The sequence below is a fragment of the Myxine glutinosa genome, chromosome 8 (assembly GCF_964187855.1).
Source record: "Myxine glutinosa chromosome 8, kmMyxGlut1.1, whole genome shotgun sequence".
In the NCBI taxonomy this organism is placed as follows: domain Eukaryota; kingdom Metazoa; phylum Chordata; class Myxini; order Myxiniformes; family Myxinidae; genus Myxine; species Myxine glutinosa.
Genome location: NC_136268.1, coordinates 80,436,912 through 80,458,975, shown reverse-complemented (window position 1 = coordinate 80,458,975; position 22,064 = coordinate 80,436,912). Strand labels below are relative to the sequence as shown.

Below are 22,064 nucleotides of genomic sequence, written 5' to 3'. Positions count from 1 at the left end.
ATGTGCGAGGCGCCATTTTGCGAACCTGCCGCCCTCACTGCTTCGCTCTCCTCTTGTCCCTCAATTTGGTCCTGGATCGACCCTGCCTCACTCTCCTCTACCGGAACCCAGCCGTCTTGATCCGCCATCGCGCGACTTTCAAAATTCGGGTTTTTATTTTAAAACAAAACAAATTTCGGTCACTTGTAATTTTGAGCGCGTTAAGCGCGCTTCGGGTCCGATCTCACTCCTCGACACCAATTGTTGCGGATCGCGGACAGATGTTATATTGACCGAGCGGTGGTGTATTACCGCGTCCGAACAGTTACTCCCCGATTAGAACCCGATCCCGCCCGATTCCACTCGAACGTTGGCCGAATCGCGCTACGCTAAATCAATGAAGGAAAGGACACCGGCTGGGATAAATGAAACGACACAAGGGGGTACAGTTCTCAAGACCTCTGGAGGAGGATATAATTGGTGATGCAGAAAAGGGGTAGATTACAAGGTAAGAGGTAAAGCACAGAAAAGATGGGCACTTAGACACAGTCTTATCTTATCCCCGACAGACCACAGACAAACGGAACAAGACTGACTTACACAGGGATTGATGGCAGGGAAGGACAGGCAGTCGATAGCACAAGGTGCACCTTGGCTCAGGGGCAGAATCAACACGGTCCGGTCCAGAGATGCGGGGAGGTATTGCAGCGCTCGGAGGTGGCGGCCTTCTCTCTCCAAGCTGAGGGCGCATCTGACGTCACCTCCCTCTTCCTGCGCATGCTCAGCGGGGAGTGACACGCCCTCGGCTCGTTGGCTCCGCCCCAGATGGAATCGGTCCGCCGCTTCTATTGGGTGCGGGGGGTTACCGGGCTCGGCCCTTGACGAGGAGCTGACAGCGAGCCCCTACGTGGTAACCCCGTCGGAGCACATGTTCGATGGCGGCTAACCAAGCCGGAGTGAGGACGCGCACTCCCCGCGCCGCCGCCGCCGTTGTTGTTGCTGTTGTTGTTGCTGTTGTTGTTGTTGTTGCTGTTGTTGTTGTTGTTGCTGAACCGTGAGGAAGAGCTGCGGGGAGGTATTGGGAGGTCCTAAACTTCCTAACGGTGCCATACAATCACATTCTGGTGCAACGAAGAGTCAGAATTAATGGAAACGAGTCCTTAACTGACATAGACTAAGAATAACTAGCAAGATGTCCTGTAGTTGTCTACGTGAGATGCGGTGGACCTGGATGCGACATTTAATGGGGGAAATAGGGGAAGGTCGGGTCTACAGAGTGTTGTTTACAGAAAATGGGACTAGGGAATGGGGGATTGGGGATAGTTGGGAAGTATGGAGGAAATAGGGGAATATTTACAAGCGGATATGGATGGAGGCCAATCTCATATCCGCAACAATATTAATGTACATTTGTGCCAAATTTGGTGCTTGTATCACAAAATGCACAATTCTTTTGAATATTTGGGCTAAGCCGCCCCACTAATAATGACAAAGAGAAAATAGGATTTTAGAAAGTTTTGCAAATTTATTTAAAAGAAAAAAACTGAAATATCACATTTACATAAGTATTCAGACCCTTTGCTATGACACTTGAAATTTGCCCAGGTGCCTCCCATTTCTCTGGATCATCTTTGAGATGTTTCTGCACTGTGATTGGAGTCCACCTGTGGTAAATTCAATTGATTTGACATGATTTGGAAAGGCACACATCTGTCTATATAAGGTCTCACAGCTGACAATGCATATCAGAGCAAAAACCAAGCCATGAGGTCGAAGGAACTGCCTGCAGAGCTCAGACAGGATTTGGGGAAAGCGAGTCACAGATTTGAGGCAGGCTACAAAAAAATTCTGCTGCATTTAAGGTTTGCAAGAGCACAGTGGCCTCCATAATTCGAAAATGGAAGAAGTTTGGAACAACCAGGATTCTTTCCTAGAGCTGGCCGCCCGGCCAAATTGAGCAATCGGGGGAGAAGGGCCTTGGTAAGAGGTGACCAAGAACCCGATGGTCACTGGCTGAGCTCCAGAGATCCTGTGTGGATATGGGAGAAACTTTCAGAAGGACAACCATCACTGCAACACTCCACCGATCTGGGCTTTATGTCAGAGTGGCTTGACGGAAGCCTCTCCTCGGTGAAAGACACATGAAAGCCCACAGAATCTTGTTTCTCAGTCAGAGTCCTTTAGGTGCTTTTTTGCAAACTCCAAGTGGGCTTTCATTTGTCTTTCACTGAGGAGAGGCTTCCGTTTTTCGGTTTTTCCAAGGTGGCGCCCATACCACATGACCTATTACGTCATAATGGTCACTAAAAATTATACAGGAGGAGAGGTGGTCCTATTGTGAAAACTTCATGTTCATTGGACTAACAGTTACAGAGAAAATGAAAATTTCATACTAATGGGATCAAGCGTTGTACTTGTCGAATTATGACGCCGTAATGAAGGCACCGCTGACATCATTAAAGTATCTTATTGTCCTTGGGGAGTACCCGATGATGAACCATGTTTCAATTATTTCCATTGCGTTGTTTTGGAGATGTGGAGGTGCAACGTTTGTCCAATATGTCGTCGGTACCACGTGATCTATGACGTCACAATTGTCACTAAAAATTATACAGGAGTCGCCGCTCCTATGGTGCAAAATTTCGTGTCAATCGGACCAACGGTTGCTGAGAAAATGGATTTGAAAGATGCCGAGACGTACGCCACATGTAAGCACGCAACCGATCGCTTTACCCCGATTTTCGCATCGCGAGCGCAAGGTAATTATGTCCAAGTTGAGACGATGAAAAGCGAGAAGTGGTATTGATAACTTGTCAATGATTTGCGAGACGACATAAAAGGGGCGATGCAAACACCTGGGTATTAGTTACTAAAGGTTTGTTTCGGTGAGCAATGCAAGTTGTTGAGTGCATTTGTTTTTCATCCATTTTGTAACCTCTTTATCTTGTTCTGTTGTTTTTGCAGGTTCCCAGCTCTGTTTGTCAGGATTGTGATAAATTTTTGACTGACCTTCAGAAAGAGATCAAGGAGAATGGGTCCTTTATTGAAGCTCTCAAGAATTCTATCCTCAAGAACTGTGACTTCTTCCCACCTGGCATTTCGGAGCAGGTATGCTAAGCTCGTAATCTTTGTATGATGTTCGTTTAAAAACAAAAAGGCTGCTCTAGTTCAGATAATAACGTTTTATATGTACATGCTTGTATTCTCATATTTTGTGTTGTTTTAATAAGAATTGCAATGCCTAAATTGTCATGATCCATTGCGAATTAACCCTGTTGACAACCGAAACAATTTGTTGAAAATTATCGCTGATATCAAACTTTGGCTTTCCTGCTCTCGATGTAGGATAGCTTTGTTTACTTCTTGGGCACGTACAAAAATCGATTGATTGCTTTTGTTCTTGCTCTAATCTAGTCTGTCATTTACATTTTTAGTGCAAGGCCTACATCAACAAATTTACTCCAGAGGCACTGAAGTTTATTCTCTCTATGGTGAGTTATCAGGTGGTGTTGATTGTCAGCAAGTCTTGTGGTGTCAGAAACAGCCAATTGTGTGAAAAATTGGCAAATCAAGGCTCATAATGTAACATGCCCTATGCAGAGCCCTGGTGCTGCCGAAGCAGTTACGAGGCTACAGTTCTGGTCTCGTCACCATTCGGACTCAGGAAGTCCAGGCAGGAATTTGTAATTTGTTCAGGGTGCCAGTGATAGCTCACATACTCTTCACGAAAGATACCGTGGGATCTTTAACTAATGTTGGCAGATGGGACACCCAGTTTAACATCCATCCGAGGCACAGCACACACATTGATGAATCACCCTGCCTGTGAAACACCGGGATGACAGTTTATATCTGGGTTGGGATTTGAACCTGGGCTAGACGGCATAGAGATGAGTGTGCATACCTCTAGGTTATCCTGACAGCCCAAATCAAGGTTTCCCATTCAAAAGGGATCCAAAATACTCAAATATTTTCTGCAACCTTTTCTGAGATGCAGGCAAATGCCTCCTTAAACCTCCTCAAATAAGCTTCCTTAAACCTTAATTAAACTTAAACCTTAATAATCCTTAAACCTCAATTAATACGCCTCCTTAAACCATTACTTGCTTTTCTTGATGACAAAGTCGAGCTTGGCTGTGGAAGTTGCTTTCATATTCTGCACACAACAATAGAGATTCTTAATTGCTGGTCTGCGGAGGAAGAGCTACCGGTCCACGGGTAATGACAAGCAAATAAATAAATATATTTATTTTCAACTGCAAAGAGGTTATTTGCAAAGACCGCTGGGCGGACAACCACTAAATTTGGCAAACAGACCAAGTTTGACCCAGCGATTGTCCTAAGGGTATATTCATCCACCACCTCAGACCCCAAAGACCCACAACACCATTAAGACTCTTGATTACCCTGAACACCCTGAATATCCTTCAAAACCCCGAATAACCCAAAGACCCTAAACACCCCGAACACCTTCAAGACCTTTAATACTTTGAAGACCCTTTAGACCCCAACACCCTTTATGCCTGGAAGACCCTGAGGACCCCAAATACCCTTTAATACCTTTTTACCCACTGGCATTGGCTCAACTCGCCATTTTAAATAAGCCCAAATCGGCTTTGTCTGACTCACTCATTAGTCTGAAGAAGACAGAAGCAATTGGTTATCCGTAATGTTTTCTGAGTTTGAATAAAAGGTTCTCGTTGAGTTTGAAATTCACAGCTCGAACCAACGTGCTGGAAATCCAACACGAGGTTGATGGACGTTATATTTCTGTGTATATTCATGTGGAAGTGATGGGTCGTATAATGAAAGCAGATTGTACAAAAAGGGAGAAAACAAAATAGTACAACAAAGGCGAGGCATGGGGAGGCTGCCTTAGTTAGTCTATATACAGTGCATTCAGAAAGTATTCAGACCCCTTCACTTTTTTCACATTTTGTTATGTTGCAGCCTTGTGCTGAAATCGTTTCAATTCATTTTTTCCCTCATCAATCTACACTCAATACACCATAATGACAAAGAGAAAACAGGATTTTAGAAAGTTTTGCAAGTTTATTAAAAAGAAAAAACTGAAATATCACATTTACATAAGTATTCATGCCCTTTGCTATGACACTTGAAATTTAGCTCAGGTGCCTCACATTTCTCTGGATCATCTTTGAGATGTTTCTGCACTGTGATTGGAGTCCTTGTGGTAAATTCAATTGATTGGACATGATTTGGAAAGGCACACACCTGTCTATATAAGATCTCACAGCTGACAATGCATATCAGGGCAAAAACCAAGCCATGAGGTCGAAGGAACTGCCTGCAAAGCTCAGACAGGATTGTGTCGAGACAAAGATCTGGGGAAGCCTACAAAAGAATTTCTGCTGCATTGAAGGTTCCCAAGAGCACAGTGGCCTCCATAATTCTTAAATGGAAGAAGTTTGGAACAACCAGGACTCTTCATAGATAGAGCTGGCCGCCCGATCAAACCGAGCAATCGGGGGAGAAGGGCCTTGGTAACAGGTGACCAAGAACCTGATGGTCACTTTGGCTGAGCTCCAGAGATCCTGTGTGGAGATGGGAGAAACTTCTAGAAGGACAACCATCACTGCAACACTCCCGATCTGGGCTTTATGGCAGAGTGGCCAGACCGGAGCCTCTCCTCAGTGAAAGACACATGAAAGCCCACAGAATCTTGTTTCTCAGAGTCCTTAAGGTACCTTTTTGCAAACTACAAGCGGGCTTTACCAAGGTTACTCACCTCTGTTACCAAGGCCCTTCTCCCCCGATTGCTCAGTTTGGCCGGGCGGCCAGCTCTAGGAAGAGTCCTGATTGTTCCAAACTTCTTCCATTTAATAATTATGGAGGCCACTGTGCTCTTGGGAACCTTCAATGCAGCAGAAATTCTTTTTTGTAGGCTTCCCCAGATCTGTCCTCGACACAATCCTGTATCTGAGCTCTGCAGGCAGTTCCTTCGACCTCATGGCTTGGTTTTTGCTCTGATATGCATTGTCAGCTGTGAGACCTTATATAGACAGGTGTGTGCCTTTCCAAATCATGTCCAATCAATTGAATTTACCACAGGTGGACTCCAATCAAGGTGGAGACATCTCAAAGATGATCCAGAGAAATGGGAGGCACCTGAGCTAAATTTGAAGTGTCATGGCAAAGGGTATGAATACTTATGTCGATGTGATATTTCAGTTTTTTCTTTTTAATAAATTTGCAAAAACTTTCTAAAATCCTGTTTTTTCTTTGTCATTATGGGGTATTGAGTGTAGATTGATGAGGGAAAAAATGAATTTAAACGATTTCAGCATAAGGCTGCAATATAACAAAACTAGTGGGGGTCACCCGTGGGAATCCCACGGGCATGGACATGTGTGACATTTCGACATATTGAGTTAGATGCTGCACCTGTTTCACAAACACACACACACACACACACCTCGTTTTTTCATTTCTGTATCTCACAATTCGGTCTCTTATTCACACACACACACACACACGCACACGTACACGTACACCGACACACACGTACACCGACACACATACACAATACACATATACACATACACACACACACATATATACACACACACGCAAACACACATACACATCCACACACACACACACACACACACACACACACACACACACACACACACACACACACACACACACACACACACACACACACACACACACACACACACACACACACACACACGCGTACACACACACACGTACACACACACATGTACACCGACACATTCATATACACATACACACATATGCACACACAGACACATACACATATACACACACACACACACACATGCATACACATACACTCATATACATACATATACATACATACACACACGTACACACACATGTACACCCACACACATGCACACACATATATATACATATATATATTTATATATATATATATATATATATATATATATATATATATATTGTTGCGAATATGGAATTTGGCCTCCATATCCGCTTGTAAATATTCCCCTATTTCCCCAATACTCCCCAACTATCCCCAATCCCCCATTCCCTAGTCCCATTGTCTGTAAACAACAATCAGTAGAGCCGACCTTCCCCTTTTTCCCCCATTAAATGTCGTGCCCAGGTCCACCGCATCACACGTAGACAACTTTCGGACATCTTGCTAGTTATTCTTAGTCTATGTCAGTTAAGGACTCGTTTCCATTAATTATGACTCTTCGTTGCACCAGAATGTGATTATATGGCACCAGTAGTGAGTTTAGGACCTTTCCCATACCTCCTTCCATCTTCTTCCCCAAACAACAACTACAACTACAACTACAACTACAACTACAACTACAACTACAACAACAATTACAACAACAACGACGCTGCGCGGGGGGAGTGTGCGTCATCACACCGGCTCGGTTAGCCGCCATTGACAATGCGCGCCGGACCATGCGCTCCACGGGGTTACCACGAAGGGGCTCCTTGTCAGTCCCCCGTCGAGGGCGGAGCCGGTAACCCCCCCCGCACGCACCCAATGAGAGGCGACGTGCCGATTCCATCTGGGGCGGAGCTAACGAGCCGAGGGCGTGTCACTCCCCGCCGGAGATATGAAGCGACTCACCGGATGTGAGGTCAGATGCGCCCCCAGCCTGGAGAGAGAAGTTGCCACGTACGAGCGCTGTGCGACCTCCCTGCATGCTGCATCTCTGGACCGGACCGAGCCGATTCTGTCCCTGAGCCCAGGTGCACCTGGAGCCATCGATCCTGCCTTTCCTAGCCATCAATCCCCGTGTGAGTCAGCCTTTTGTCCCGTTTATCTGTCGTCTGTTGGGGTTAATATAAGATTGTGTCTAAGTGCCTATCTTCCTTTGCTGTCCCTCTTGTAGTTGTAATCTAACCTTCCGAACGAATATAATCTCCTCCGGAGGTCTTGAGAACCGTATCCCTGGTGTGTCATTTTAATCCCAGCCGTGTGTCTTTTCCTTCATTGATCTAGCGTAGCGCGATTAGTCAACGTTCGGGTATAATCGGGTAACTTGTGCAGACGTGGTCATACTAAACCGCTCGGTAAATAACATCTAAGCCACGTCTGTAACAATTGATGTCGAGGAGTGGAATTCGGACCCGGGACTAAATTTATTAGGCCCAAATTTGTAACAATTAGAATCGATTCGGAGCGCGTTTCCCGCGCGAAATTATAACGGCGAAATTTGCTTTTGTTATACGGAAATAAAAACCCGAATTTTGAAAGTCGCGCTATGGCAGACCAAGACAGCTGGGGTCCGGTAGGGGAGAGTGAGGCAGGGTCGGTCCAGGACCAAATTGAGGGACAAGAGGAGAGCGAAGCAGTGAGGGTAGCAGATTCGCAAAATAACGTCGTCACGCACGAGGTAACGGGCGCGCGAAATGGCGCCTCGCACATAGCTACGGCGGCCGCACCCGCTGCACAAGTGGGAGGGATGGCCCAAATGCAGGCCCTCATGGAGCAATTTATGGCGCAAATGCAGGCGTCCCTCAACCTGCAGAAGGACGATATGAGGGCTAATAGTGAGCAAATGAGGGCCGATAGTGAGCGATTGGGTGAGCGATTGGAGGGCCAAATGGGGGTAATGAGGGACGAAGCGAGGGCTCGGAGTGAGCAATTGGGGGTAATGGGAAACCAAATGGGGGTAATGGGAAACCAAATGGGGGTAATGAGGGACGAAGCGAGGGGTACCGGTGAGGGATTAGACAAGAAATTTGGGAAGTTAGACAATAATTTTGAGGAATTAGACAAGAAATTTGGGAAGTTAGACAATAATTTTGAGGGGCTAGACAACGGGATAAAAGAGGTGAAAAATGGGTTAATGGGGGTAGAAAACAGAATGGCCGCTCAAGAGAATCAAATGGAAGGGATGCAAAAGGGGTTAGAGGGGTTAGAAAACACCATGGAAGGCAAATTGAGGGACATGAGGGACCAAGCGGAAAGGGAAGTTAACCAAATGGGGCAGCAGATAGAGGGGGTCAGAATGGGGGTAGAAGCCAAACTGGATGCTCACAGGGAGGAAATGGAGCAGATGAGGGTGGCATCTGGGCAGGAGATGCAAGTGATGGGAGAGGAGATCAGAAGAGGAGTGAGTGAGGAGGTCGGAGGAGTGCGCGAGGAGGTGAGGCACTGTAAGGAGCACATGGAGAAGGAGGTGAGAAAGGGGACTGTAAAGTTACAAGGGGGCATAGAGGTCCTGACGCAGGAGGTGGAACAGCTGACGGAGGGACAAAAAGAAGTAACGGAGCAGGTTCAAAGGAACACAGCGGTAATAGGAGGGTTAAAAGCGACACAAAATGACCTAAAAAATGACTTGGTAGCGACGAAGAGGGAATGTCAGATGGTACGTAAGGGACTGACAACGAGGTTGGACGAGGTGATAGAGGTAATGGAGACGAAGGACCGGCAGGTGAGGACGCACATGGAAACGGTCAAGGTAGCCTTGGAGGACGAGCTTGAGGAGACGTACCGGGGAAAAAAGAGGTGAAGCACAAATTAGAAGAAGTGGAAGAAGGGATGAGCGAAATTAAGAAGCGACGGAGAGGGGATAAGAAAGAAATAAAAGAGGAGATAAAAGAATTGGTCCAAATTCTGTGTTTGGATCGTGATGATGTGCTCATTAACCGGATGAGGGATTCGCAGGTGATGGAGGAGAAGCGAAGAGGAAGAGGACCCGGTGTAAGTGGTGACCAGTATGGTCGTGCGTATGATGCGCCAGGGGATTTAATGAGCTTGGGGGTCGAGATGGACCCGGGTGTTCGTGAGAGGCCGTGGGTGAAGTGTGCGACAGGTCTGGTGTGCGAAAAAGGAGGTGTGCAAGAAAGTCCGACTCTGGGGTGTGTGAGGAAAAAGTGCGTGCCAAGGAGTGAGGGTGCTGGCGAGAATGAGTCGGTCGTAGAGCGTGTGCGAGGGAGCACATGGAAGCGCGGTGTGGTAAGTGTTACAGAGGGTGTGATGGGAGAGTGTGCGCAAGAAAGGTGTGTGACGGACAGGTGCATGGGGAAAGAGTGCGCTGTCAAAGGCAAGGAAGAATGCACACCTGTGGGGAGTGTTACAGAGGGTGTAACGCAAGAGTGTGCGCGAGAAAGGTGTGTGACGGACAGGTGCATGAGGAAAGAGTGCGCTGTCAAGAGTAAGGGTGAGTGCGCTGTCAGGAATGGAGGTGAAAGTAGTGAGAGTGACATGGAGCGTGAGTTAGTTGTGACAGGTGAGCGAGGATGTACACCTGGGATGGAAGGATGCACACCTGGAATGGTAGAGCGTGAGTGGGAATGCACGCTGGAATTGGTAGTGAGGCACGTGGTTGGGTGTGCGAATGAGGGCACACCTGTGATTGTCACAGAGGAGGTGACCGAGGAGGGGGCGCGAAGCGGTGTATTGGTGAGGTGTGCGAGCAACGAATGTGTGCCAAAGTGTTCGGTGGTCAGGTGTGTGACCAAGGCTGTGAGTGGAATGGGTGTACCTGGGTGTGTAAGGAAAGGTATGAGGAGCATGGGAACGGCTGGATGTGTGAGCAAGGAACGGGCTGCGGGGTGTAAGCGTCCAGGTGAAGCATCGACGTTAGACGGGGTAGAGTTTAGAACGACGTATAGCCGAATCGGGCCCTCGGTGCGTGCTGGGCCTCGTTTTGAACGGCCGCGTCCGTGCTCCACTAAGCGGAGCTGGCAGCCCGATAGAAAAGGTCGTCATGGCGACCACTTTTTGTTGAGGCATTCCGGCAGGTCGAGATCGGGACATTGGATGGCTCCACGCCGAGGTGATGCGTGGGATCTCGGCCCGGGTAAACCCCCGTCCCTGCACCGAGTGCCGGACGTGTCCAGCCGCTGGCACAGAACAACCCGCATTCATGGCTTGGCTTTACGAAGCCGGGCTTTGGACAGGGATTGGCGCACCGAGAGGTATTAGTGAGTAGACTGGGTGATGAGGTTAGTGTTTTGGACCCAAAATTAGAGAAAAACAAAATTTGATGATTGGCAAGGGATTGGCAGTGGTGATTGGCAGATGATGGGCAGTGATTGGCCAAATTTTTAATTTGTTGAAATTTGATGTGCAAAATTGGTAGTGAGAGACCCCCGATGTGGTGGGATGGTAAAACCACCATCCTTCCCATATGTGGGGGCAAAGGAGCACTAGATTATGGGGTGTATGGCAGTGAAAACTAGCCCGGGTGGGTTAGGATATGGTGTGTAGGGATCTAGCGAAGATGACATTAGGTAACGTTAAGGTTAGTTAGTGACTGATACCTGTAGTGGGGACGCAGGTAGTTTAGAGTGGATGATAATGACGAGGGAGCGCAATAGTTTAAAGGGACGACTGGGAAGCGCAAGTTTCAGAAGGGAGTAGTTAGCTGAGATGATGCCGTGTGTGTGAGAATTGAACAGGTGTGATTGCACAGGTGTGCAACTGGACAGGTGTGTGGAGCAGTGTGTGAGTAGTGAGTGTTGTGGATCAGCGTGAATGCGCTTGGGGAGAGAAGGGTGCAGGTGGCACCAGGTGTGAGAGCACAGGTGTGCAAGTACAGGTGTGTGGAGAGAGTTGGAGTAAGTGGTACGGAGTGGTGTGCATGGTGCGAAGGTGTGGATGGGGAAGAGTGGACCCCTTTCACGAGTACCCGGGGCGGGTAGTGTAAGTGTTAGGTAGAGGGTACAGGTAAATTGTGGTTGGATATTGGCATTTGTGGTCGGTTGCAGAATGGTGTTGTGAATGGGTGCATTAGTGTTGTGGAAATGGCTGGGCGTGTAGCCTGTTAGTGTGTGTAGTTGGTTGGGCACTCCACCACTGTGAGGATGTCGGCCAGGTGAGGCCGCAGGTGGGCTCTGGGAGCCGGTAGTTGTGAGTGGGTGCCTGAGGATCCCGGGTGTGGATCGGGCAGCCCAGTGCCAGAGAGGGCACCGAGTGGGGAGAGAGCCAGAGGGCCTTCCCCAGGTAGTTAGGTTAGGGTAAGGAGCAGGTAAGCTCGGAGGCAACTGCAGTGGTGGAGGTGTGCAGGTGGGTAGACCCACTGGGAGAGGTACACGCCACAGCCCAGAAATTGTGCGAGGGCACCGTGAGATGAATCGGGGGAGTGAGACCCCAAATTGAAAAGCACCACAGTTTGGCCAATGGGAATTGGTTTTTAGAACCCATAGTGTAAGAGGGCCAATGGTTTGGCCGGAGAAAGACCCCGGGTAGTGTAAAGTTGTTAAAGTCATTTAGGAAATAGTTAGGATTGATGAACCTGTCGCACCATACGCAGCCACTTACCTGTGGTGATGATGATGACTCCACACCTGTGTTTTCTTTGTTTTGGTGCAGGAAATGAGAATTGCTGTGAGGATTTGTGAGACGCATCACGACGTGGATGAGACATTGGGGTGATTCCATCTCTCCCTCCCTAGGAGGGACTGATGATGAATTGGTAATGGCAAATTATGATGTTGAGTTGAAAATGGCAAATTTTGATGAGAGTTGAAAATGGCAAATTTGATTGGTTAGGAGGGAGAGAAGACGAATTTGGTTTATGGGAGGAACGGGGAAGACAGTAGGGATGTTTGTTGATTTGTAAAGTAGATGTTTATGGGTAGTGTTGTGTTTTGTGGATACAGTAAGGGGTAAGGGAGGGGCCATGTAGGTTACCTGGTGGGGGGGGGGAGCGTACGGTAGGAACGTACCTGGCTCACCTGGTTCCCATGTGCCCCCAGTGTGCATTACCTTGCATTGCGTGCACTTTTGCGCCCTTACCACCTTACTCACTTGTCTGCTTCTTTTGTCTCCCACCTCCGAGGATCTGGCTTTGGGGTAGAGAGAGAGGAGAGAGAGGTGCTGGCTTCGCAGTTGTGGGCCTGCACTTTCGCTGCTTGCTGCTTGGATCGATACACCATATGGACCGCAATGTTTGTGGCCACCCACAATGGACCGCAGCTCTTTTGCGGCCAAGCACCACCCGTGGAAGGACCTATGGGTCAACGTGGCACCGATGCCATACAAGGTGAACCACTTATAGTTGGCCCCCTGACGGCCACAATACAGAAATGGACGCGGTTGGTGCCTTTCTTGATTTTTTAAAGAAGTAAGAAGGCCAAGTGCACCACATGAAGGCAAGACCAGCGGCAGAACATCGGCCGGCTTCGACACCACCGGTGATTTATAGACACTTTATTGGTGCACCGGATGGTGCTGACTGTACATGATGGGGTGGTGCTTTTCGTGCTGGGAAAGGGTGCTCTGCACGTTATTAAAGGCCGTAGGCCACAGAGCACTCGTGGGTTGGTGTATCGATGCTAGCATGCGTGCTCTCTCTATGCATAACATCTGCATGTGTTCCTCCAAAAACAGGTCCTGGATCGTAGTGTAAATAGCAGCGTAGTCTTGTAAATAATGCTCCCTACCGGCTGTATGTTTAGTTTGTGAATTCTTTCCGGATTCGGTTATCCTGTGGGTGTGTTTCTGTGAGGAGAAGGGTGCAACGTCGCAGGGGGACATATTTACTCATTTGTGAATATCTGTAAAACTGTCGCACTCAGGGTAGAGTTAATAGTAGAGGGAACTACATTGCGTGCCACATTAAAGTAGGTAAAAATTTATCGGGTCGGGACGCCCCGAGGGTAGAGAAGGGTGCAATGTTGCGAATATGGAATTTGGCCTCCATATCCGCTTGTAAATATTCCCCTATTTCCCCAATACTCCCCAACTATCCCCAATCCCCCATTCCCTAGTCCCATTGTCTGTAAACAACAATCAGTAGAGCCGACCTCCCCTTTTTCCCCCATTAAATGTCGTGCCCAGGTCCACCGCATCACACGTAGACAACTTTCGGACATCTTGCTAGTTATTCTTAGTCTATGTCAGTTAAGGACTCGTTTCCATTAATTATGACTCTTCGTTGCACCAGAATGTGATTATATGGCACCAGTAGTGAGTTTAGGACCTTTCCCATACCTCCTTCCATCTTCTTCCCCAAACAACAACTACAACTACAACTACAACAACAATTACAACAACAACGACGCTGCGCGGGGGGAGTGTGCGTCATCACACCGGCTCGGTTAGCCGCCATTGACAATGCGCGCCGGACCATGCGCTCCACGGGGTTACCACGAAGGGGCTCCTTGTCAGTCCCCCGTCGAGGGCGGAGCCGGTAACCCCCCCCCGCACGCACCCAATGAGAGGCGACGTGCCGATTCCATCTGGGGCGGAGCTAACGAGCCGAGGGCGTGTCACTCCCCGCCGGAGATACGAAGCGACTCACCGGATGTGAGGTCAGATGCGCCCCCAGCCTGGAGAGAGAAGTTGCCACGTACGAGCGCTGTGCGACCTCCCTGCATGCTGCATCTCTGGACCGGACCGAGCCGATTCTGTCCCTGAGCCCAGGTGCACCTGGAGCCATCGATCCTGCCTTTCCTAGCCATCAATCCCCGTGTGAGTCAGCCTTTTGTCCCGTTTATCTGTCGTCTGTTGGGGTTAATATAAGATTGTGTCTAAGTGCCTATCTTCCTTTGCTGTCCCTCTTGTAGTTGTAATCTAACCTTCCGAACGAATATAATCTCCTCCGGAGGTCTTGAGAACCGTATCCCTGGTGTGTCATTTTAATCCCAGCCATGTGTCTTTTCCTTCATTGATCTAGCGTAGCGCGATTAGTCAACGTTCGGGTATAATCGGGTAACTTGTGCAGACGTGGTCATACTAAACCGCTCGGTAAATAACATCTAAGCCACGTCTGTAACAATATATATATACATATATATATATATATATACATATATATATATACATATATATATATATATATATATATATATATATATATATATATATATATATATATATATATATATATATATATATATATATATATATATATATGTTGTTGCAGACGCGGTTTTAGATGTTATATTGACCGAGCGGTGGTGTATTACCGCGTCCGAACAGTTACTCCCCGATTAGAACCCGATTCCACCCGACGTTGACCAGATCGCACCACAGATATTCAATCGGGAAACCTCTAAAGCGACCGAAAGAGAATGAAAAGAGAAGAAGACAGAGTACGGAGGAAGAACAGATTTATTATGCACACACAAGCAATGGATGGAAGAAGCAGTCACACAGCGAATCGTTAACTTACACTATTCATTTTACTTAATCCCAAGACAACGAGTAGGACGGACGACGTTCACACTTACACGGGGGATATTGCAGGCAGGTAGGGCTTGAGGTGGATTGCTGGAGAGGGAGGAGGGTCGGAGGCAGCAGCTCTCAATTCCTCGCGGTTTTTGGCGGCAAAACCCTCCGTCGCGTATCCGCTGCTGGAGACGTCACGCGCTGGCTCGGCACACCTGCTCCTCTTCTTCTGGTGGAGCCGTCTCCCTCCTTTCAGCGCGTCTCTCCAAAGCTGGTTTCCTTTTCGAGTACCTCTCCTCTTTGGCTTGGAGCGTTTCGCATCTCACCGCTCCTCTTGGTGCCGCCTCTTCGCTCCTCTCCCAGGTCATCTCCCAAGTCATCTCGTAAAGCAGTCCCTTACAGTCGCTTTTATAACTCGGGGCGGAATCAAGCCGCCGGCTGCGAGGGCACGCCTACCGGTTCGCTCACCGCGGTGCTGATTGGCCATGCGACCCTCTGGCTCACTCCTCCCCTCTATGACGAGGTGGAGACACGCCTTTCTTCTCCGAGATTAGCACATGGGCAATGGCGGCTTGCGGGATTGAACACAACTCGCACCCTTTTTAAAGGAACTTTGGAGAGCGGAGATGTTTGGGGAAATTGCAAGGGCCTATGCTTATTTTGTTTGATACAATGCAAAGTCAATCTAGTGGGAAACACATATTTAGCCTACATAGAATAAGGAAATACACTATTTAAAAAGATATATCGTGACCTGCGTGTAAGTTTCATGGAATTAATTAGGACGACGGCTGCGACCATTATTTACATTAACAGGGTGTTACACATAACAAAACCATACTTTTTACATTCGTTACACTTCCTCCAAAATTGTTACACTTCTCAAAAACCGTTACACTTCTCAAATTCGTTACACACTTCTCAAAACCGTTACATGCATATACACATACACACATATACACATATGGATATGCACACACACAGACACACACAGACATACACACACACACACACACACATGCATACACATACACTCATATACATACATATACATACATACACACACGTACACACACATGTACACCCACACACATGCACATATATATATATATATATATATATATATATATATATATATGTGTATATATATATATATATATATATTGTTACGGACACGACTTAGATGTTATGATGGGCCGAGCGGAATGGCCGCCGTGTTCGCACAAGTTACCCGATTATACTCGAACGTTGGCCGAGTCGCGCTATGCTAGATCGATTGAGGAAAGGACACAACGGCTGGGTTTAAAATGACACGACACCAGGGGTACGGTTCTCAAGACCGGAGGAGGAGGTTATAATATTGCGGAAGGTTAGATTACAGGGATGAGAGAGACAGCATAGAAAGGTGGGCACTTAAACACGCTTATCTTAGCCCCGACAGACGACAGATAAACGGGACAAGACTGACTCACACGGGGATTGATGGCAAGGAAAGGCGGGTAGTCGATGGCTCAAGGTGCACCTTGGCTCAGGGGCAAAATCGACCCGGTCCGGTCCAAAGATGCGGGGAGGTCGCTCAGTGCTCGGAGGTCGCGACTTGTCTTTCCAAGCTGGGGGCGCATCTTCTGCTGCCCTCACGTCCGGTAAGTGGCTGCGCATATCCGGCGGGGAGTGACACGCCCTCGGCTCGTTAGCTCCGCCCCAGATGGAATCGGCCCGCCGCTTCTCACTGGCTGCGGGGGGTTACCGGGCTCCGCCCCTGACGAGGAGCTGACAGCCAGCCCCTTCGTGGTAACCCCGTGGAGCGCATGGGCAATGGCGGCTAACTAAGCCGGAGTGAGGACGCACACTCCCCGCGCCGCGCCGCCCCCCTCTGTTGTTGTAGTTGTTGTTGTAGTTGTTTCATGGGGAAGATGGGAGGAGGTATGGGGAGGTCCTAAACTCACTACTGGTGCCATACAATCACATTCTGGTGCAACGAAGAGTCAGAATTAATGGAAACGAGTCCTTAACTGACATAGACTAAGAATAACTAGCAAGAGGTCCGAAAGTTGTCTACGTGAGATGCGGTGGACCTGGGCACGACATTTAATGGGGGAAGAAGGGGAAGGTCGGTTCTACAGTGTTATTTACAGGCAATGGGACTAGGGAATGGGGGATTGGGGATAGTTGGGGAGTATTGGGGAAATAGGGGAATATTTACAAGCGGATATGGAGGCCAAGTCCCATATCCGCAACATTGCACCCTTCTCTACCCTCGGGGCGTCCCGACCCGATAAATTTTTACCTATTTTAGTGTGGCACTCAGATGTAGTTCCCTCTACTATTAACTCTACCCTGAGTGCGACAGTTTTACAGATATTCACAAATGAGTAAATATGTCCCCCTGCGACGTTGCACCCTTCTCCTCACAGAAACACACCCACAGGATAACCGAATCGCGGAAAGAATTCGCAAACTAAACATACAGCCGGTAGGGAGCATTATTTACAAGACTACGCTGATATTTACACTACGATCCAGGACCTGTTTTTGGAGGAACACATGCAGATGTTATGCATAGAGAGAGCACGCATGCCAGCATCGATACACCAACCCACGAGTGCTCTGTGGCCTTACGGCCTTTAATAATGTGCAGAGCACCCCATCCAAGCACCAAAAGCACCACCCCATAACACAGTCAGCACCATCCGGTGCAGTCACCATTGTTCATTAAAATAAAAACAACAACCCCTAACCCTGCAGGTGTCTCTTGCTCTTCGTGTGGTGCACTTGGTGTTCTGGCTTCCTTAGAAAATAAAGAAAGGCGCCAACCGCGTCCATTTCCTTATTGTGGCCGTCAGGGTGCCAACTATTAGTGGTTCACCTGTATGGCATAGGTGCCACGTTGACCCATAGGTCCATCCACGGGTGGTGCTTGGCCGCAAAAGAACTGCGGTCCATTGTGGGTGGCCACCAAAATTGCGGTCCATATGGTCTATCGATCCAGGCAGCAAGCAGCGAAAGTGCAGGCCCACAACTGCGGAGCCAGCACCTCTCTCTCCTCTCTCTCTGCCCCAAAGCCAGATCCTCGGAGGTGGGAGACAAAAGAAGAGACAAGTGAGTAAGGTGGTAAGGGCGCAAAAGTGCACGCAATGTAAGGTAATGCACACTGGAGGCACATGGGAACCAGGTGAGACAGGTACGTTCCTACCGTACCCCCCCCCCCCACCAGGTAACCTACATGGCCCCTCCCTTACCCCTTACTGTATCCACAAAACACAACACTACCCATAAACATCTACTTTACAAATCAACAAACGTCCCTACTGTCTTCCCCGTTCCTCCCATATACCAAATTCGTCTTCTCTCCCTCCTAACCAATCAAATTTGCCATTTTCAACTCAACATCATAATTTGCCATCTCCAACTCAACATCAAAATTTGCCATTACCAATTCATCATCAGTCCCTCCTAGGGAGGGAGAGATGGAATCACCCCAATGTCTCATCCACGTCGTGATGCGTCTCACAAATCCACACAGCAATTCTCCTTCCTGCAACACAAACAAAGAAAACACAGGTGTGGAGTCATCATCACCACAGGTAAGTGGCTGCGTATGGTGCGACAGGTTCATCAATCCTAACTATTTCCTAAATGACTTTAACACACTTTACACTACCCGGGGTCTTTCTCCTGCCAATCCATTGGCCAACTTACACTATGGGTTCTATAAACCAATTCCCATTGACCAAACTGTGGTGCTTTTCAATTTGGGGTCTCACTCCCCCGATTCATCTCCCGGTGCCCTCGCACAATTTCTGGGCTGTGGCGTGTACCTCTCCCAGCGGGTCTACCCACCTGCACACCTCCACCACTGCAGTTGCCTCCGAGCTTACCTGCTCCTTACCCTAACCTCACTACCTGGGGAAGGCCCTCTGGCGCTCTCCCCACTCGGTGCCCTCTCTGGCACTGGGCTACCCGGGTCCGTCCTCCGGATCCTCGGGCCCCATCCACAACTCTACCGGCTCCCAGAGCCCACCTGCGGCCTCACCTGGCCGACATCCTCACAGTGGTGGAGTGCCCAACCAACTACACACACTAACAGGCTACACGCCCAGCCATTTCCCCAACACTAATGCACCCATCCACAATACCATTCTGCAACCGCACCACAAATGCCAATATCCAACCACAATTTACCTATACCCTCTACCTAACACTTACACTACCCGCCCCGGGTACTCGTGAAAGGGGTCCACTCTTCCCCCATCCACACCTTCGCACCATGCACACCACTCCGTACCACTTACTCCAACTCTCTCCACACACCTGTACCTGCACACCTGTGCTCTCACACCTGGTGCCACCTGCACCCTTCTCTCCCCAAGCGCATTCGCGCTGATCCACACACTCACTACTCATACACTGCTCCACACACCTGTCCAGTTGCACACCTGTGCAATCACACCTGTTCAATCCTCACACACACGGCATCATCTCAGCTAACTACTCCCCTCTGAAACTTGCGCTTCCCAGTCGTCCCTTTAAACTATTGCGCTCCCACGTCATTATCATCCACACTAAACTACCTGCGTCCCCACTACAGGTATCAGTCACTAACTAATCTTAACGTTACCTAATGTCATCTTCGCTAGATCCCTACAATATAACCTAACCCACCCGGGCTAGTTTTCACTGCCATACACCCCATAAACTATAGCTCCTTTGCCCCACCATGGGAAGGGTGGCAGGGATGCCCCCCTTACCCACCGGGCCCATCGCTCACTACCAATTTTGCACATCAAATTTCAACAAATCAAAAATTTGGCCAATCACTGCCCATCATCTGCCAATCATTACTGCCAATCATTTGCCAATCATCAAATTTTGTTTTTCTCTAATTTTGGGGCCAAAACACTATCCTCATCACACAGTCTACTCACTACTGCCTCTCGGTGCGCCAATTCCTGTCCAAAGCCCGGCTTCGTAAAGCCGAGCAATGAATGCGGGTTGTTCCGTGCCAGCGGCTGGATGCGTCCGGCATTCGGTGCAGGGACGGGGGCTTACCCGTGCCGAGATCCCACGCACCATCTTGGCACGGAGCCATCCAATGTCCCGCTCTCGACCTGCCGGCACGTCTCACCAAAAAGTGGTCGCCATGACGACCCTTTCTATCGGGCTGCCCGCTCCGCCTAGTGGAGCACGGACGCGGCCGTTCAAAGCGAGGCCCAGCACGCACCGAGGGCCCGATTCGGCTAAAAGTCGCTCTTACCTCTAAACCTGTTACCGTCGATGCTTCACCTGGACGCTTACACCCCGCAGCCCGTTCCTTGCTCACACATCCAGCCGCCTCCATGCTCCTCGTACCTTTCCTTACACACCCAGGTACCCTCATTCCACTCACAGCCTTGGTCACACACCTGACCACCGAACACTTTGGCACACATTCGTTGGTCGCACACCTCACCAACACACCTCTTCGCGCCCCCTCCTCGGTCACCTCCTCTGTGACAATCACAGGTGTGCTCTCATTTGCACACCCAACCACGTGCCTCACCACCAACTCCAGCGTGCATTCCCACTCACGCTCTACCATTCCAGGTGTGCATCCTTCCATCCCAGGTGTACATCCTCGCTCACCTGTCACAACCAACTCACTCTCCTTGTCACTCTCACTACTCTCACCTCCATTCTTGACAGCGCACTCACCCTTACTCTTGACAGCGCACTCTTTCCTCATGCACCTGTCCGTCACACACCTTTCTCACGCACACTCTCCCGTTACACCCTCTGTAACACTCACCACAGGTGTGCATTCTTCCTTGCCTTTGACAGCGCACTCTTTCCCCATGCACCCGTCCGTCACACACCTTTCTCGCGCACACTCTTGCGCACACTCTCCCGTCACACCCTCTGTAACACTTACCACACCGCGCTTCCATGTGCTCCCTCGCACACGCGCTACGACCGACTCATTCTCGCCAGCACCCTCACTCCTTGGCACGCACTTTTTCCTCACACACCCCAGAGTCGGACTTTCTCGCACACCTCCTTTTTCGCACACCAGACCTGTCGCACACTTCACCCACGGCCTCTCACGAACACCCGGGTCCATCTCGACCCCCAAGCTTCTTAAATCCCCTGGTGCATCATACGCACGACCATATTGGTCACCACTTACACCGGGTCCTCTTCCTCTTCGCTTCTCCTCCATCACCTGCGAATCCCTCATCCGGTTAATGAGCACATCACGATCCAAACACAGACTTTGGACCAATTCTTTCATCTCCTCTTTTATCTCTTTCTTATCCCCTCTCCGTCGCTTCTTAATTTCGCTCACCCCTTCTTCCACTTCTTCTAATTTCTGCTTCACCTCCTTTATTCCCCGGTACGTCTCCTCAAGCTCGTCCTCCAAGGCTACCTTGACCGTTTCCATGTGCGTCTTCATCTGCCGGTCCTTCGTCTCCATTACCTCTATCACCTCGTCCAACCTCGTTGTCAGTCCCTCACGTACCATCTGACATTCCCTCTTCGTCACTATCAAGTCATCTTTTAGTTCTTTCTGTGTCGCCTTTAACCCTCCTAATACCGCAGTGTTCCTTTGAACCTGCTCCGTTAGTCCTTTTTGTCCCTCCGTCAGCTGTTCTACTTCCTGCGTCAGGTCCTCTATGCCCCCTTGTAACTTTACAGTCCCCTTTCTCACCTCCTTCTCCATGTGCTCCTTACAGTGCCTCACCTCCTCGCGCACTCCTCCGACCTCCTCACTCACACCTCTTCTGATCTCCTCTCCCATCACTTGCATCTCCTGCCCAGATGCCACCCTCATCTGCTCCATTTCCTCCCTGTGAGCATCCAGTTTGGTTTCTACCCCCATTCTGACCCCCTCTATCTGCTGCCCCATTTGTTTAACTTCCCTTTCCGCTTGGTCCCTCATGTCCCTCAATTTGCCTTCCATTCTGTTTTCTAACCCCTCTAACCC

General features: G+C 49.1%; 1 protein-coding gene across 1 annotated transcript in view; it reads left to right on the top strand.

Moving 5' to 3' along the window:
• The window catches only part of LOC137414186 (prosaposin-like), a 95,773-nt gene that overhangs the window by 33,752 nt on the left and 39,957 nt on the right, over window positions 1–22,064 (top strand). Inside the window, exons 6-7 of the mRNA XM_068099684.2 lie at window positions 2,944–3,087; window positions 3,414–3,470. Of these exons, the coding sequence (XP_067955785.2) occupies window positions 2,944–3,087; window positions 3,414–3,470 (201 nt within the window). The remainder of the gene's footprint in view (window positions 1–2,943; window positions 3,088–3,413; window positions 3,471–22,064) is intronic.